The following is an 18,426-nucleotide window of genomic DNA, read 5'->3' on the forward strand; positions in this document are numbered from 1 at the left end:
GACATCAAACATATCCATGCCCGGGGCAGGATTCGAACCTGCGACAGTAGCGGTAGCGCGGTTCCAGACTATAGCGTCTAGAACCGCTCGTCCACTGCGGCCGGCCCAGCCAACAGAATCGTTTTTTTGTCAGAAGTACTTTTAGAAAGGCCCGCTTCTATGGCCTTAATTAGCGTGAAGAGTTTAGTAAGGCGTCGCAATTTGTGAACAACATAAAAATCTGATTGAAGAAAAACAAAAAAAATCTGTGCAGATCATACAGACTACACAAGCAAAGCAGCAGGCGCTAAGCTAGTAAGGTATAGTGTACCAAGTTTGGCTGAAATCTTTCCAGTGCTTTAGGAGGAGAAGTGGAACACACACACACACACACACACACACACACACACACACACACACACATTTGAATGGATTTCATGCACTCGGTATAAAGTCTTGCACTTTATCGTTATACATTCCACTCAATAAATAACACTATTTTGCTTCATTTTTCCATTACTCTACCCTCTGCATCTTACCATTCCTTCCCCACTTCCCCTGCGTATCTCTATCGCTTCCTTCCGCTTACCTCATTAGCAGAGGTTGGAAATTTGATACTACAGTTCATTGGACGTTTTAACAGCGTTTCCTTTTAAGAGCAATGGAACTTTATCGTCATCTAAAAAGCGTCTCGTTAACTGCAACGGAAACGACTGGTTTGTTTCCATTCGTGGAAATCGAACGGAGGGCAAAGACTCCGAGTCAACGACGTTGCGACACCTGCTACAGACGTCTCGTCAGCGGCGGGGACTGATGACCGCGTAATGGACAGGCCGTCTGTGAGCAGATAAAAGCGGCGGCGGCAGCTTCCAGGAGTTAAGAGTTCCCACAGCCACCATGAAGGCGTCGCTGTTGCCGTTGCTAGTCGCCCTGGCCGCTGTCGCGTCCACACTCGCAGACAACCCGGACGACCTGCCGCACTTCGGCACGCAAGACGACATCTCGCCGCTGCTCCACAACAAGGAGCTCGTGCAGGCGCAGATCAACTGCGTCCTCCACAACGGGCACTGCGACAAGCTCGGCATCAAGCTGAAGAGTGAGTACAGCGCGGTCAGCCCATCTTCGAGTCAACTACTTGACAAGTTAGCTGAAGTCGTGGGACTTGTTTAGGGACTTTAAGGAACCCAGACAAGCTTTCTTGCAACGTATTTCCTCCCTAAATGCTCAAGTGGCTCTATAGAAGACACGCTATTTATCGATTGCTTTGGATATCAGTTTCATATAATTTATAGTCGTTGTTGTGGCCTTGAGTCTAGAGACTGGTTTGATGCAGCTCTCCATGCTACTCTATCCTGTGCAAGCTTCTTCATCCCCCAGTACCTACTGCAACCTACATCCTTCTGAATCTCTTTAGTGCATTCATGTATTCATCTCTTGCTCTGCTTCTACGATTTTTACCCTCCACGCTGTCCTCCAATACTAAACTTGTGATCCCTTGATGCCTCAGAATATGCCCTACCAACCGATCCCTTCTTCTAGTCAAGCTCTGCCACAAACTTCTCTCCAATTCTATTCAATAGCTCCTCATTAGTTATGGGATCTACCCATCTAGTCTTCAGCATTCTTCTGTAACACCACATTTCGAAAGCTTCTATTCTCTTCTTGTCTAAACTATTTACCGTCCACGTTTTACTTCCATACATACCTACACTCCACACAAATACTTTCAGAAACGACTTCCTGACACTTAAATCTTTACTCTATGTTAACAAATTTCTCTTCTTCATAAACGCATTCCTTTCCATCGCCAGTCTACATCTTATATCCTCTCTACTTCGATCATCATCAGTTATTTTGCTCCCCAAATAGCAAAACTCATTTACTACTTTAAGCGCCTCATTTCCTAATCTAATTCCCTCAGCATCACATGATTTAATTCGACTACATTCCATTATCCTCGTTCTGCTGTTGTTGATGTTCATCTTATATCTTCCTTTCAAGACATTATCCATTCCTACAGCTGCTCTTCCAGGTCTTTTGCTGTCTCTGACAGAATTACGATGTCATCGGCAAACCTCAAAGTTTTTATTTCTTCTCCATGGATTGTAATTCCTACTCCGAATTTTTCTTTTCTTTCCTTTACTGCTTGCTCAGTATACACATTGAATAACATTGGATATAGGCTACAACCCTGTCGCACTTCATTCCCAACCACTGCTTGCCTTTCATGCCTCTCGACTCATATAATTGCCATCTCGTTTCCGTACAAATTCAAATGGCTCTGAGCAGTATGGGACTTAACATCTGTGGTCATCAGTCACCTAGAACTTAGAACTACTTAAACCTAACTAACCTAAGGACATCACACACATCCATGCCCGAGGCAGGATTCGAACCTGCGACCGTAGCAGTCGCGCGGTTCCGGACTGAGCGCCTAGAACCTCGAGACCATCGCGGCCGGCTCCGTACAAATTGTAAATAGGCTTTCGCTCCCTATATTTTACCCCTGCCACCTTCAAAATTTGAAAGAGAATATTCCAGTCAACATTGTCAAAAGCTTTCTCTAAGTCTGCAAATGCTAGAAACGTAGGTTTGCCTTTCCTTAATCTATTTTCTAAGATAAGTCTTAGGGTCAGTATTGCCTCAAATTTTCCAACATTTCTACGGAATCAACATTTCTACGGGAACCTTCCCCTAGGTCGGCTTCTACCAATTTTTCCATTCGTCTGCAAAGAATTCGTGTTAATATTTTGCAGCCGTGGCTTATTAAACTGATAGTTCGGTAATTTTCACTTTTGTCAACACCTACTTTCATTGGGATTGGAATTATTACATTCTTCTTGAAGTCTGAGGGTATTTCGCCTTATAGTAAGAGTTGTGGATTGGCAAGAGCGCCAACCCACTATGAGAGGAAGCCGAAAGGCACGCGTTTTAGCTCACGCAGGCTGGCGTGAGATCTGGAAAAGGTCAAGGAAATTAGACTAGCAAAAAACGTACGTAGCTGCTGGAATACTTAACTTTAATCCATAAATGGTGAACATCGCTCTTGACGGTATATGTTTTACAGCATCAATAGCAACTGGTAATGGCGTCTTGCTAGGTCGTAGCAAATGACGTAGCTGAAGGCTATGCTAACTATCGTCTCGGCAAATGAGAACGTATTTTGTCAGTGAACCATCGCTAGCAAAGTCGGCTGTACAACTGGGGCGAGTGCTAGGAAGTCTCTCTAGACCTGCCGTGTGGCGGCGCTCGGTCTGCAATCACTGATAGTGGCGACACGCGGGTGCGACTTATACTAACGGACCGCGGCCGATTTAAAGGCTACCACCTAGCAAGTGTGGTGTCTGGCGGTGACACCACAGTAAGCATTATAATTTCAAAAACTTGACAAAATCTTCAACATAATTCACGACAAACTCTTCAGATTTTGTGTCTAGGACCAACTACGAGGGCGTTCAATATGTAATGCAAGACCTTCTACCTGAAGGCAAGTTGATTTTGTTCAGGATTCCAGAACACCATATTAACCGCCACTCTTATGGCTACCAAACCCTATTTTTCAGCATAATCTCAGTGCAGATCAGCACTGCAGAGTGCCTCCCACTTGGGTTGGTGTAACTTCAGTGTTACGACATCTGTGACAAGGGGCGTGAGTTGTTACAAACTTGGAGCACCATTCCACAACAGTGGTTTTCGGCAGACGTTGTGCCCCACATGCATTCATCATTTTACGATGGCTGTCAGCCGGTGTTTGTCCTTCGGTAGCCAAGAAACGAATAACAGCACTTTGGTCCTGTTTAGGCGCATTTGATAACAACGTCGCCCTTGTTCACGTTTCCTCATCTATCGCACGAACATCGGAAAGACAGGAATGCCGTACTAATCCGTCGCCTACGTGTCGGTGCTTACATATCCGCGTCAAGTTGTGCTGCCCTGCGTATATGCTGCAACAACTTTCTCAGACGGAAACTTTGGATCGTCCCTTATATTTAAAGTCGTTCGTATCTTCCAGAACATTCGTCACGTTTCCCAAGCAGTCAAACGAGCTATTTATCCTTCGTGCTGCCCTCCATCCCGCACATTCAATATCCCCAGCTAGTTCAGTCTGATAAATATCACCATCTTAAGGAGTATTCCAGTACAGACCTCCTTTATAAGCCATCCACAGAGCTCTACAGTCCAACCAATGAATACAAGTTGTCAATTTCTTTACTTGCAGTTGGCTGAACACACTCATACAACAAAGCAAACAGGTATTTGACAATTTCTAATAAAACACTGCCTTATCACAAACTTAGGTATGTCCAGTGGACACCATATCCAAAATTATTAAACCTCTTTGACCTTAAAAAAAATCGTGACGACGCTGTACGATTCAACCAGAGGTGCCCGATTCGAATCCTCTCCAAGAGAAAGGTTTTGGGCGAAAAATGCGAGATACGAGTGTATAGTTCTTGGTTATGTGATTGAACTGCAATGTTTTTAATTTCATTTCGAGCCCATTTGCAATGTTTCAAGTAGTGAGGAAGTAATGTTTTGTTCACGACGATGTGGCCATTGAACAGAAACAATGAACTAGGAGGATATCAATCATGTTTCCGTGAATGTTACACAAGCAGCTGAGAACTGAAATAAATCTGCATTAAAAGCGTAGTCTTCATACGTAGGGCTCTGGACAAAACACCGGCTACTGAAACACAACGCTACTGCAACAATATCAGTTTCATGCATTAGGTAAGCCTCTTGCTACAAGTTTCTGCTTAGCTATTTTCATCCTCTTTTTCATTTTGGACGTAGCTATGAAGTGATATCTTGCTACTGCGCCGTAAGGCTACAAATAACGCTTTTCCACAAGGGAAATTGCTGTTTATTATTATCAGTTTCCCCTCACTGCCCTTCTGATAGGGAGAAGAAGTTTTTCCTATTTCAACAACAACTTCGTGCATATACAGGGAGTCTGTACCATTGACCTCGCATCTTGGAGGCGGAGGGCTAGCATTCTCGACGAGTCGTCCAGATTTAGGTTCTCATCGTTTTCCTTAATATACCTGAATTAATGTGAATGCCGCGATGCTTCCTTTAAAATGAGTACTTCTGACTCCATTCTCCATTCTTGCCGTCTGCAACTTGGGCTCCTTTTCTAACGATCTCTTTGTCGCCTTCCTTTGACAGCGGATAATGTCTAATACAACAGTTAACATAGATCACAAAAGAATTAAGATGTCGAATCAATAACACATTCAGCCTTGTATATTTCCAATTTCATTTTGTTTTTGTTACCAGTTTCGGTGTTGGACTACGCCATTTTCATTCCCCTGACCGACGGGTAGGAAGAATGATACCTCTTGAACAGTCGAAGTAGGGGCCAGCATAGAGTCACTGGTATCCTACATTTCTTTTTAATAACATCATCACTTCATAGAGGAATGAAGGGTCACGTTCTTAAAAAGAAGTCTACATATACCAGTGACTATGTGCTGTTCCCTAAGTCGACTGTACCAGCGGTGGCCTGGAGACAGCGTAGAATAACGCTGAAATTGGCAACAAAAATAAAATAAAATAGGAATTATATACGGCTGAGGACGTATTTGATTTCACATTTTATACTGAACAACCGAGGTCGCGCAACCATCCTGTATAAAGATGACTTAAAGAGGAAGAAATAAGAGGTTGAATGTGAAATGCGTTATTCATCTTCTCCTGCATAGTCATCCGCAGCAGAATCTCTTTATTATGATAGGGAGGACATTCACATGAGATTCGATATCAGTGACTATGTGCTGTTCCCTTTGTCGACTCTACCAGCGGTGGGGCCTGGAGACGACGTAGTGTAACGCCGAAATTACTAACAAAAATAAAATGAAATTAGAAATATATACGGCTGAAAACGTTTTTGATTTCACATTTGTAAGACATCACGATAGCTGTGGATTTTGTGAAAAATTATTGTGGACCACCTGCGTGTCTTCCCCGACGGCAGTGATACCTTCAAGCGGGACAACTGTGTGTGTCAAAAAGCCTGAATCGTGCTACGGCGTGATAGTGAATTTACCTTGATGTCTTGGCCAGGAAATTCACTCGAGCCGATTCCTACGGATACTACCGGTCGCCGTCTCCGCACCCACAAACCACCTGTCCCTAATTTACGACAGCTGTACGAGCTGCTGCCGATACTTGCTACCACGTACCTCCATTAACCTAGCATTGACCCGTCCGATCCTTGCAACGCACCATCGCTACTGTATTACATTCCAAAGGGGACTAACACACTGCTAAGAACCTAAGTCCTCAGAAAGTTTTGGCTCATTGGTTTATCTTCAATGGTGAAAAGTCTACGGCTGTGAACTTAGTGAAGTACGTACACATATGTTGAGTTTGTCCCTAGGCAGAAAAAAAACTATAAACTCACTTGACATTACCGCTAAACAGGTTTCGAGTTTATAAAATATTCACCTACCGCAAAAATGCTGTATATCTAGAAACTGCCCCTAAGAAGTAGCTTCGGAAATTCATTGATATTAACAGTTCATTATTTGCATTCAGCCAAATTCTGATCAAATCTACCTTAAATTAACGGATACATAATTTGAAATACGACTTTGGAAAATTCCAGCCTGATTTTGCAACTGGGCAGTTAACTACAAAATATCTGCAATCTCACCACTTGTTTCTGTTGACGACTTGTTGATCTTTTATTGGTTAAATGCGGATTAGGTAATTTGTTAAAGTGTTGCGATCCTCCCCGTTTACGATATCTATTGGTGGCTTCAAACCCATCAAACCCATCAACACAGACGTTGGGATGGGAGGACAATTATCCACCCTATCTCCACACCAAACTCTGCCCAGTGGTATTTTTACAATTCAATAAACTGGTACTAAGATGCAACTGAATGATTGTTTCGCGAGTTTCTTCAATGACATGGATTTGCTTGGAGTCCTTATTCACTACCCATAAGTTCTGAACACTATTACACAAGTGACTGCGATGTGCCTGATACCTAAAAATCTGAGAACGCGAAGGTGACATGCCCTGCAGCAGCTCTGTATTCACTTGCACCCCGAAAAGTAAACTACGTCATACAGAGCAGGTGGCAACTACCTCGCCAGGAAGAGCTAGCGCCCAGTGGACCACGTAAGCGATGACTTAACTCGGTTACGTTGCCATCTGTAGGCAGACCACAAACGGTCACCTCATACTGTGTTTTGTTTTTTCGTTAATATGACACGCCAAGTATATCTCTCTTGTCCATGGCGAACGCTCCCTAACACTAAGCTGCAACAAACAGAACAAGGAATATACTTTGACAACACAACAAACAATCTTTTTCCCTATCAAAATTGTTATTTATTTATAACAACACTACATACTGTCAGAACCAAACTCGTCTGCTACTGAAATGGTAGGAGCATGGATCTGGGAATTTCGAGGTGCTGGGCAGACAAGACTAACATTTCGTACTTTCATTGTATTCTTTTTTAATCTCAATTTTCTCAAATGTAGCAAATATTTAAAAAATTTACCCAGGGGCACATGATTTTTTTAAAAAACAACGATTTAAAAATTCATAAACATTTAAGAAAATGTATATTTTAAAAAATCGATGAAAAGCCAAAAATCAGAAGCATTTGGATACAGTTTTAAAAGAATTACAGGGAACTTTTAATTCTGGCGTAGAATAATCACTTTTTAAAGTAAACAAATTAGATTAAAAATATTTAAGCTAGGTAATTCTTTACATTGTTTAAAGGTAAAAAGTTGCTCAGTCTCAAAAGACTTTAAATTTTTAATTCACGACAATGCTAAAACCATAAATACTTTAAGATTCACAGCGCAGCTAGAAGGAAACTGAAATAAATAACTAAGCCAAGGTTGGCGGCTAGAGGTCAGGCAATACAGCTAACAAAAGGTTCAAATGGCTCTGAGCACTATGGGACTCAACTGCCGTGGTCATTAGTCTCCGAGAACTTAGAACTACTTAAACCTAACTAACCTAAGGACATCACCCATGCCCGAGGCACGACCGTAGCAGCAGCGCGGCTCCGGACTGGAGCGCCTAGAACCGCACGGCCACCGCGGCCGGCATACATCTAACAGACGCACGGTTCTGGCCAGACTCTTAATTATAAAATATACAATATTACAAATCGCTAGAGGACGCTTGCCCTCAGAACAAGGGAATTGTGCCCGTTTAGTGAGTAAACAGACAACTAAAGGTACATTTTTTTAAACAATTTTAACACCTTCTGATGTAATTCAAAAGAATCAACGCATGAGTGCTTAAAATATAAAAGATATTATAAGGCTGGATATTATTTGTGCTGGACAAAATGTGATCTCTTTTATAATGGTCTTAAATACAACATGGACGCATTCCAATTACCAAGGAGGCCAATCTGCTTTTGAAACACAGGTCAGATAAGAGCTACTAGCGAAAGCTACTAACGCTGTAGGCGTGTACCCAAACAAGTCTCAGCTAGCAGGACATAGCAAAACCACAAAATGCATCTAGCACCAACTTGTAATTACATGCAAATGAGGTTCTCACCATTTATTTGTCCGTCGGAGCTGGAGGCACAAAGAATTCGGGGAGGACCTCGTCTGTCCACGAAGGCATCAGAAATGAGAAGTGGCAGAGTCAGAAGACGCAACTAGTATCCACGAAGGTGGAGTGAAGCGAGGAATGTTCAGATGGCATCAGCACTCTCTCCACGGTAAACAGCTGCCATCCCAAATACGGTGACCACCTTCTCCGTCCTTAGCGAGCGAGCTTTTTTAATGTGGGAAATAGTCTGCAAGATAAGGCACAAAGAGAGCTGTGCGTATCGTCAAATTCGCTTCAGAGAGCCGTAAGGGTGCCTCTGGTGAGACACAAGGAAGGCCTTCGCCAGGGAAGGAAACGAAAGAGGTTCAACATGACGTATGCACGGCTCATGACGTATCTCCTTTATACAGAAGCTCATTTGTGAGTGAGCAGAACATGGATATAAAGAAGCTGTAGTAATTGTGAAAATTAAGGAAAAATGGCTATCAGAGCAATAAATGAAGAAAAACGGACAACTGGGCTTAGGACTCACGCTCTGAGCGTTCTGTACAAGCTTAGATATGGTTCAAAAATGGTTCAAATGGCTCTGAGCACTATGGGACTTAACATCTGTGGTCATCAGTCCCCTAGAACTTAGAACTACTTAAACCTAACTAACCTAAGGACATGACACACATCCATACCCGAGGCAGGATTCGAACCTGCGACCGTAGCAAACTTAGATATGTACATAGATAATAATAATAATACAATAATAATTATCAGCGGCTCAGTGGCTTGGTGCAAGTGTTTCTATTGAACGCCACTTTGGCGACTTGCATATCCCTGTCTTACCCCAGCTATCCTCCTGGGGAATGGGGACCTACACTTTAACGTGGAATCTGAACAACATGTTGTTACTGGCGACTCCTTACATCGTTGAGAGGTGAAGGCTGGATTAAAAGTAAGACTAAAAGGTCCGTGTTCCAATTGAGATACGATCCTGCAACATCTTGGTTTCCAGATCCACACTTTACAGCTAGTCTACCAGGCCTGATATGTACAAAGATAGTTAACCTGTGGGATACGATGAGTGAGTTTACGAGTATCAAAATACGTGACATAAATGGCCACATATTTTGACTGCTTTGAATTAGAAGCTAAAATTATTTACCTCACCAAGCGACTGTAGACGTTAGTATTTTATCTAAATTTCAACCTCATACCTTCACTCATTCCTGAGAAAAGAGATCTAAACATATAGACAGAAAAAAAACTTATTGTGATGTACTATGGAAGGCGGAAAAGTAATGCCTCCGACTTTTTTATTTAAAGACTCTTACAGTATTTGAAATAAAACATCTTATTAACATTCTACATCTTTACCGAGCGAGGTGGCACAGTGGTTAGCACACTGGACACGCATTCGGGAGAACGGCGGTTCAAACACGCGTCCGACCACCCTAATTTATATTTTCCGTGATTTAAATTTTTAATTCACGACAATGCTAAAACCATAAATACTTTAAGATTCACAGCGCAGCTAGAAGGAAACTGAAATAAATAACTAAGCAAATGCTGGGATGGTTCCTTCTAAAGGGCACGACCGACATCCTTCCCCATCCTTCCCTAATCCGCTGGGACCGATGACCTCGCTGTTTTATCCCTCCCCCGAACTACACCTTCATTCTTCAGACTACAGATTTATATTTCAATATAGTCAACCTGGCGGCTGACGCATTTCTCCCAACGAGTGACCAGATAGTTGATATCGTCACAGTGGAATGTTTGACATTGTTGATGGAAGGCCGGCTGCGACGGCAGCAGGTTCGAATCCTGCCTCGGGCATGGTTGTGTGTGATGTCCTTAGTTAGGTGTAAGCAATTCTAAGTTCTAGGGAACTGATGACCTCAGATGCCAAGTCCCATTGTGCTCAGAGCCATTTGAACCATTTATTGATGGAACCACAACCTCACCTCTGCTTGCATCGCTTCGTCACTGACAAACTGGAGTCCTCAAAGGTGTTCTTTCAAGTCTGGTAACAAATGAAAATCAGATGGACCCAAGTCGGAACTGTATAGAGGATGATTGATGAGAGTGAATCCAAGACGTCAGATAGTGGCAGATGCCGCAGCGCTCGCGTTGGTTGTCATTCTGAAGGAGAGGGAGCACCTTGTGTGGATTAACTTTTCGAATTTCTGTTTTCAATTTTCTACGTTACACACCGCAGCGATACACACGCTAGTTCGGCACCCTCTGGCGGCAAAGATTCGCCACTTGTCAGCCAAGTGGGAAAATCGACCGAACAATATGCACTACATGCAGTACTTCAAGCGAATTTTTTGACTGGAGACTCCATCAGGAGTTGCGTGCACCACGACTACCACACCAGTGTTAATATCAAAATGAGGGTCATCATTGGTCGTTGAAATAGAAATCCTAATTTTGGTTGCAAACAGAAATAAATATTTCTACTTAAACAACCTCTACTGACCCTCCTTCTGTTGTTAATACTTCAAGCGATATTGAGAACAAAACAAAACAAAACAAAAAAAACTCGAAGAAAATTACTTTTCAGCACGCCCTCTTAATTACAAATTAACAATTTTCGGATTTTTCCCGTTCCTTGTAGTGGGACACCTTGCTTCTTTGTCAACTTTCATAGTTATAGATCAACGGGAAATACCCTACAGGCTTTGATGAGTTTGCGAGTATTGAAATATGGTCGTATCTCTTGATTGCATTGACTTGCAAGGTTAAATTTTGCACAATGTCTAGGGACCTTAGACCTTAGTACATGATACAAATTTAAGCTTCATACCTCTACCCGTTCCTGAGAACAGTAAGTTTTAACAATCGGACAGACAGAGACGGAGGGACAACAAAGTGATCCAGCGAGGATCCCATTTTTACCCATTTAAGGTACGGAACCTTAAAAACGTAAAATAGTGAAGCATATATGAAGCTGTCATAAAGGTAAATACGAATAGACCAAAATGGCAAGGGAAGTTATGATGAAAGCAGATTAATGGACAAGGCACGAGGTAGGTTTAATATTTTGTGGAAGTCAGGAAAATAATCTAAAATTTGATGGGCGCTGTACACTGTGCGTGTGTGTGTCCTCACGCAATTAAGGGTACGTCTACTACCCCCTCATTAGCAAAGGAACCGGTGCAAAGAAGACGAGTGAAGAATATTGGGGAAAAGTTGGGGGGAATGACAACACTACGCTTCCAAACAGAGGGATCCAGCGAATTAGGAATGTCTGCGAAATAATCTTCTTCCTTAGCATAAACTCAGATGTTTGTAAGTTTTATAACAGATATACTTACATATTGTGTATTTGTTGCAGAAGCGATTCCTGAAGTCATAACCAACAAATGCCGCAAGTGCTCACCGCGGCAGAAGGCCAACGCGGAGAAGTTGAAGAATTTTCTGCTGAAGCACTACCCCGGCGTCTGGGAGGCGGTCATCCGGAAGTACACGAAGAGGGGCACCCACTGACGAGGAGACGTCACTGCCCACGCCTCGGCGTCATCGCAGCAGAAGTGGCGAGACCTCACGGATAAGAACTATGCGCGTCCGGTGTGCCAACTTCAGGAAACTGTAGTTTACGACCCATAAGGGACTAACGCGAGTTGTCTTAACGACATTTTAACTGCTCTAGCGGGATATGACGTAAAGAAAGTATTATGATAAAACTGAGCAATGTACTGCATTATGGTTTAACTTTGTGCACAGAAATCATCATTATGCCATATTATTAAATGTTACCAAGTAACGTATTTATAGTTCCTTTTAATAATATCCTTTCCATACCTATAATGGCTTTTCACTGCAAAGAAGACGGTAATGTATAACATTTACTGATTTTCCTTATCTGAAAGGGATCTGCATTCATAAGTCACCATTAAAGGAGGATGTTCTGCACTTTTACTTCTCAAATGGGTTTTAACTTCCCTTTTATGTAAGATGCTGGAACACACGGAAAATGATTCCAGTCTCTCAGCAAATATTCTGGTAAAGGTGATGGAGATGCGCTTGTAACATACTCGGAAAATGTGAAGTATTGCTTGAAAATTAACGAATACTATGTAGCAGGTAACTGTCTACGATTAACTGGGCTTCGGAAAACAAAATCACTAACGTTAACAAAGTCAGCATTTCGTCTGCGGTAGTAAGAATGCAAAAATCATTTTAGCGACGTTATAAGGAAAACGAATAGAAAGTATTTGCTTGAAAAACTCTCAAAGTTTTTTGTGAATATCGCGGCTGCTGATACACCAGAAATATTGTGGCTTTTGATGCCTCGTATCGGCGACATGTCTAAGCTGTACATGGACACTTACACATTCAGTATAGCATTCGATTGAGAAGGAACCCCTTAAGAGGAAGACTCCACGTTCAGTCTTCAGTAAGGCACATTTGAAAGCATTATAAACCGAAAAATATTAAGTGCTGATGACTCACCATATGCATCAGGAGGGCAACAAAAAATGAGTGTCCGGGAGGTATGTATTACACTTCACTGAACGGACATCATCGACATTCAAGAAATAAAAAGAAACCAGTAACTTGCATTTTGAACAAAGTAGGATTCTAGGTAGAATTTTTGAAGTTCCCTCATAGCAGACAGAAAAGGTCCACGATTTCGACAACTCTTCGCCGAACATCTTAAACTTACCCCCTCCTCTAACTTGTTGTGTGTCATCAGTGTTAGAAGCTTCAAGAGGTGGAATTGTGTGTTATGGGCCGTAAAATTATCACACTTATCACAAAATTATAGTACATTTACATCTACGTCCACATCGATACTACGCAATCCACCATACGGCGCGTGGCGGAGGGTACGCGGTACCACTGCTAGTCATGTTCTTTCCTGTTCCACTCGCAAACAGACCGACAGAAAACGACTGTCTATATGCCTACGTATGAACCCTCATTTCTCTTATCTCATCTTCGTGGTCCTTTTGTTGGAGGCAACAAAACTGTTCTGCTGTCAGCTTCAAATGCCTGTTCTCTTTTCTCATTTGTGTTATTCGAAAAGAACGTCGCCTTCCCTCCAGGGATTCCCTTTTGAGTTCCAAAAGCATCTTCGTAACACTTGTGTGTTGTTCGAACCTACCAGTAGCAGATCTAGCAGCTCCCCCCCCCCCCCCCCCCGCCCCTCCCCCCGTAGCTTCCTACGTGGGATCTCCTTTACAGATGAACCACAGCTTCCTAGATTCTTCCAACAAATCGAAGTCGACCAGTCGCCTTCCCTACCGCAAACCTCGTATGTTAGTTCCATTTCATATTGCTTTGCATCGTTACGCCGAGATATTTAAACGAAGTCACTGTTTCAAGCAGGACATTGCTAAAGCGGTATCCGAAAATTTCGGGTTTCTTTCTCCTATTCGTCCTCATTAAATTACATTTTTCTACATTTAGAGCCGCCATTTATCATGCCAGCTAGAAATTTTGCCTAGGTCGCCTTGTGTCAACCTAGAGTCACTTATCTTCGACACTTCCCTGTACATCACTCATCAGCGGACAATAGCAGATTGCTGCCCATCCTGTCTACCAGATCATTTAGCGACGGTCCTATCACACCTCCCTGGGGCACTCGTGACGATGCCCCTGTCTCTGATGAACACTCGCCGTTGAGGATAATATACTGGGTTCTATAAGAAGGCTTAGAGCCACTGAGATATCTATGAACCTATTCCATATTCTCGTACCTTCTTTAAAAGCATGTAATGGGGCACCGTGTCAAACGCTTTCCGGAAATCTATAAATAGGTAATCAGATTGTTGCCCTTCATCCGCAGAGTTATCAGTATATCAAGTGAGAAAAGAGCCAGCTGAATCTCACAGGAGTGATGTTTTCTAACAACATGCTGATTAGTGGACATAAGCTCCTCGGTCTCACGAAAATTTACTATATTCCAGCTGAGAATATGTTCAAGGATTCTGCAGCAAACTGATGTTAGGGAGATTGGTCTGTAATTTTGTGGGTCCGTTTCTTGCCCTTCTCATACACCCGAGTTATACGCGCTTTTTTCCAGTCGCTTACGACTTTGTGGTGGCGAGAGATTCGCTATAAATGCAACCTAAGTAAGCGGCCAGTGTTTTAGAGTATTTTTGGAAAAACCGATTTGTCATTCCAACCAGACCTGGTGACTTATTTGTTTTCAATTCCTTCATTTGTTTTTTCTGCTCCAGGAATGCTTATTACTATGTCGTCGATATGGGAGTCTGTTCGATGGTCAAACGAGGGTATGTTTTGCGAGGTGCCGAGATGGAGAATAGTTTGTACCTCTTTAATTCTGACGAAATTTGCATGAGAACGAGACATGCACTCGACCCCCTCCTTACCTACCACCTAATTAATTATGCACACAACGGTAACAAAACGAAATGATGGTGGACCTTGCTAATTGGTAAAATAAGGAGTGCACACTCACATTAATTTAATAAAAAACGTAATCTACCCAGAGAAAAAAAAAGAGAAATTTGTCATAATAAACAACAGGCAATGGGATTCTGCATATATCCACGAAATCATATGCGGATTAAATATTACAATGAGATTTATTATACAACAGAACATAAAGGCACATGATTATCCACACAAACAGTAGGTTAAAAATGGTTCAAATGGCTCTGAGCACTATGGGACTTAACATCTGTGGTCAACAGTCCCCTAGAACTTAGAACTACTTAAACCTAACAGACCTAAGGACATCACACACATCCATGCGCGAGGCAGGATTCGAACGTGCGACCGTAGCGGCCACGCGGTTCCAGACTGAAGCGCCTAGAACCGCACGGCCACACCGGCCGGCAGTAGGTTAAAGGATGGGTATACTGAAATATTATGAGAATAAGAGTTGACTCGAGAACAAGTGGCTCCTACTCTTTGTGATGCAATAGATTGACGATAGTGACCGGAGGTCCTAATGAATCAAATATTACTCTCCCGACTACATTGCAGTATCACGATTATTAGTGAGAGCTCAAATGGGATCACATGGAGATACAATGAAGGTGGACTTGTAGCAAAGCAAGGGCGCGTGCTATTGATGACTTCAGTACAAAATTGATAGCTCCTAGGATTCCGGAGCAGCAAAATACATTACCAGTCTCGAAATCTGTAGCAGGTCGTCGGTAGGCAGCGTTACGGTAACGTAGGTGCCGACTTCTCCAGTGCAGCAAATCTGTTTCAACCCCTGGCCTCGAAGGATGTCCGAGAATTCCAAGTTCTGCCGAAAAAGTGCGACTAAGTCGCAAGACCGTCCAACAACTCCTACAAAGACTAGATCCCAGATGCCCTGCACCCGTGCAACGCAAGAGCAAAGCCAACATTGCTCAACTCCCTACTATCCTTGAAAACTGCGAATCAGCATTCAGTGCTGATTCCAAAATTCCCCCACACTGTCTCAGAACATCATTCGCGCCTATAGCGACTGTTCCCTCCAATTTCGAGCAGGGCTTTATGACGTCAACTAGCTTGAGTTTAAGTTGACCAATCATGCTTCTGCTATTCAGCCGACACCCCCGGGATGGTGTCGATTCAGCTGAGGGCATTGAACTTGCCGTTCGACCGGCAACGAATACAACAGGCCTAGACCACAAGACATCGGGCGCCTGACAGTCGCGCCCAGCAGGACACAGCTCACAAGTATTCTCAGAATCATGAGGACAATGGAGTCAGTTGGTGCCGGCAGTCGTCTTTCAGGACGCGCCGGAACGGTAAACACATAAACTGCGGCGACCCTCAGACGTCCTGCAGTTCGTTTCGCCCTGCATACAGTAGGCAACACTCGACCGATGTCAGTCGTTCCACCAGGCGCTTAAGCAGCAATTGATGTTCGATCCTCTCAGTATTCGCAGAAGTGCAGTCGCCAACCGGAAACGCAGTGTACCGCGTCCACCAGTGGTCGTCTCACACAGGTCACCCAGGGAAGTAACCCAACATACGGTGTAATCAAGTGGAAAGTATTACAATAACCTTATTTGGCCTGTTACAACCGTGAAATGACTTTAAACAGTAATAAAATTGATGAAAATGAGAGGCGACATGCAAAAGAGGGCATGTAACATCTCATTAATCCCCACCCCCCCCTCCCCAGTCACTTTATATCATTTTTGGTAGTGGTTGACTCACTTGACAGAGGAAGTGTGTCAATCACTCAAAAAGAACCTGTCCAAACAGTTTCCAAAAAGTTACAACAAGTTGGCAGATTAAATAGGAAATTCATGATAAAATGAAAGCTGGACTTTGCCAACATCTTACTGACATTGACGAATAAGTCACACCCAACACAGATTCACCCTCAGGGAACCCACTGTCATTTATGGACATACTCGCACAGTCATACACATGTTGAACACATACCAGAAGGCCAAGCTCGAAGCTGCAATAAAATGCTGACCTATTGGACCTGCAAGCTTCTCATTAAGGTAACATTTAAGAATTAGCTACTGGTGCCCAACTCAAACACGCACATACTTCTGCATGAAGCTAAGAAGACAAACATTATTTTTATGCTTCATGGTTGAAACATACAACCACACTCACGCCGTTTCCCTGAACAGAAAGGACGACAATTTTTCACAGTGCCGGCCGGGGTGGCCGAGCGGTTCTAGGCGCTACAGTCTGGAACCGCGCGACCGCTACGGTCGCAGGTTCGAATCCTGCCTCGGGCATGGATATGTGTCATGTCCTTAGGTTAGTTAGGTTTAAGTAGTTCTAAGTTCTAGGGGACTTATAACCACAGCACTTGAGTCCCATAGTGCTCAGAGCAATTTGAACCATTTGGGAATATACTGCGCTTTCTCATTAGAAATGGAATCTACCACTCTTGTATCGATTTGTCCTCTACTAGATCATAACGCGACTGCTGGCAGTCAGGAGTTGCTTATTTCAGCGCTGATGTTTGCTGGTTCCCTTCTCTAATACCCACATTTCTCCCGCCGGTTCGTCGCTCCCTTTGGTTACTTTTTTATATTAGATACATGCAGCTAGCACTTTGGTTGTTTTGAGGTCTCCACAACTGAAGATCGAGGATCTGCTGTTGGAGCTATTGATTCTTTTTCACATTCGAAGACACATAGTCTGGCCAGATCTTCAAGTCCCTTTAACATCTTCATTTTTCAGTTGAGTTTTACGTTGGTTTCTTCTTAAAGGTGTGAAGGACAAATCATTAAGTAATGAAGGGTGAAGTGTCGTTCGAATTGAGGCCTTTTCATTCTCATTCACATGTACCTAAATTTATTGATGTGCTAGGCTATACCCGATTTCTATCCCTGTCGTTAACCAGGTTGAGTTTGTGCTCCTTCATTAATGACGGCCACTTCGACAAGATGTTAAATTACTGCATCCTTCGTTAGTTGCATCGGTTCGGTACTTCACACGTGGAGTCCATTGCGTCTTTCTCTGGAACAGTGAGTGAAATTCTGTTTTGTCTTTTATTCACTGAGACATTCACTCCCCCACTTAAGTCAACAATGAATTCTAAAACACGCGGAAATAGAACTGACCATTTTCATGGGATGATCAAGCGGTTCATTAGTGAGATTCGAGGTATCATATAAATTTTCTGTTACCAGCAAGTTTAGGTTGAAAAAATGCGGAATTTGTTGTGGAATATCGTGGAATATTCCTGTTTCAGCACCTTTAGTTTCATGAAGTTCCGATAGGTGGCGGCACTGTACGTATCAGTCAAAATGGAATCTGTAACGGAAGTGCGTTCTAAGCAGAGAGCTATCATCGAGTTTCTTTTGGCTGCAACTAGAGCATCGCAGATATTCATACGCGCTTGCAGAATGTCTGCGGGGACATGGCAGTGATCAAAAGCACGGTAAGATGTTGGGCAAGGTGTCTGTCATCGCCGCAAGAAGGTTGCGCAAACCTGTCCGATCTCCCGCGTACGGCCACC

At 43.1% G+C, this 18,426-nt stretch overlaps 1 protein-coding gene across 1 annotated transcript; it reads left to right on the forward strand.

The window, feature by feature from the left end:
* Positions 1-876: 876 nt before the first annotated feature.
* LOC124606303 (ejaculatory bulb-specific protein 3-like) lies at positions 877-12,008 on the forward strand. Its single transcript, XM_047138285.1, has 2 exons — positions 877-1,075; positions 11,857-12,008. The coding sequence occupies exons 1-2, from the start codon at positions 877-879 to the stop codon at positions 12,006-12,008; spliced, it is 351 nt and encodes a 116-aa protein (XP_046994241.1).
* The last annotated feature ends 6,418 nt before the right edge of the window (positions 12,009-18,426 follow it).

This window comes from Schistocerca americana, chromosome 3, assembly GCF_021461395.2.
Source record: "Schistocerca americana isolate TAMUIC-IGC-003095 chromosome 3, iqSchAmer2.1, whole genome shotgun sequence".
In the NCBI taxonomy this organism is placed as follows: Eukaryota; Metazoa; Arthropoda; class Insecta; order Orthoptera; family Acrididae; genus Schistocerca; species Schistocerca americana.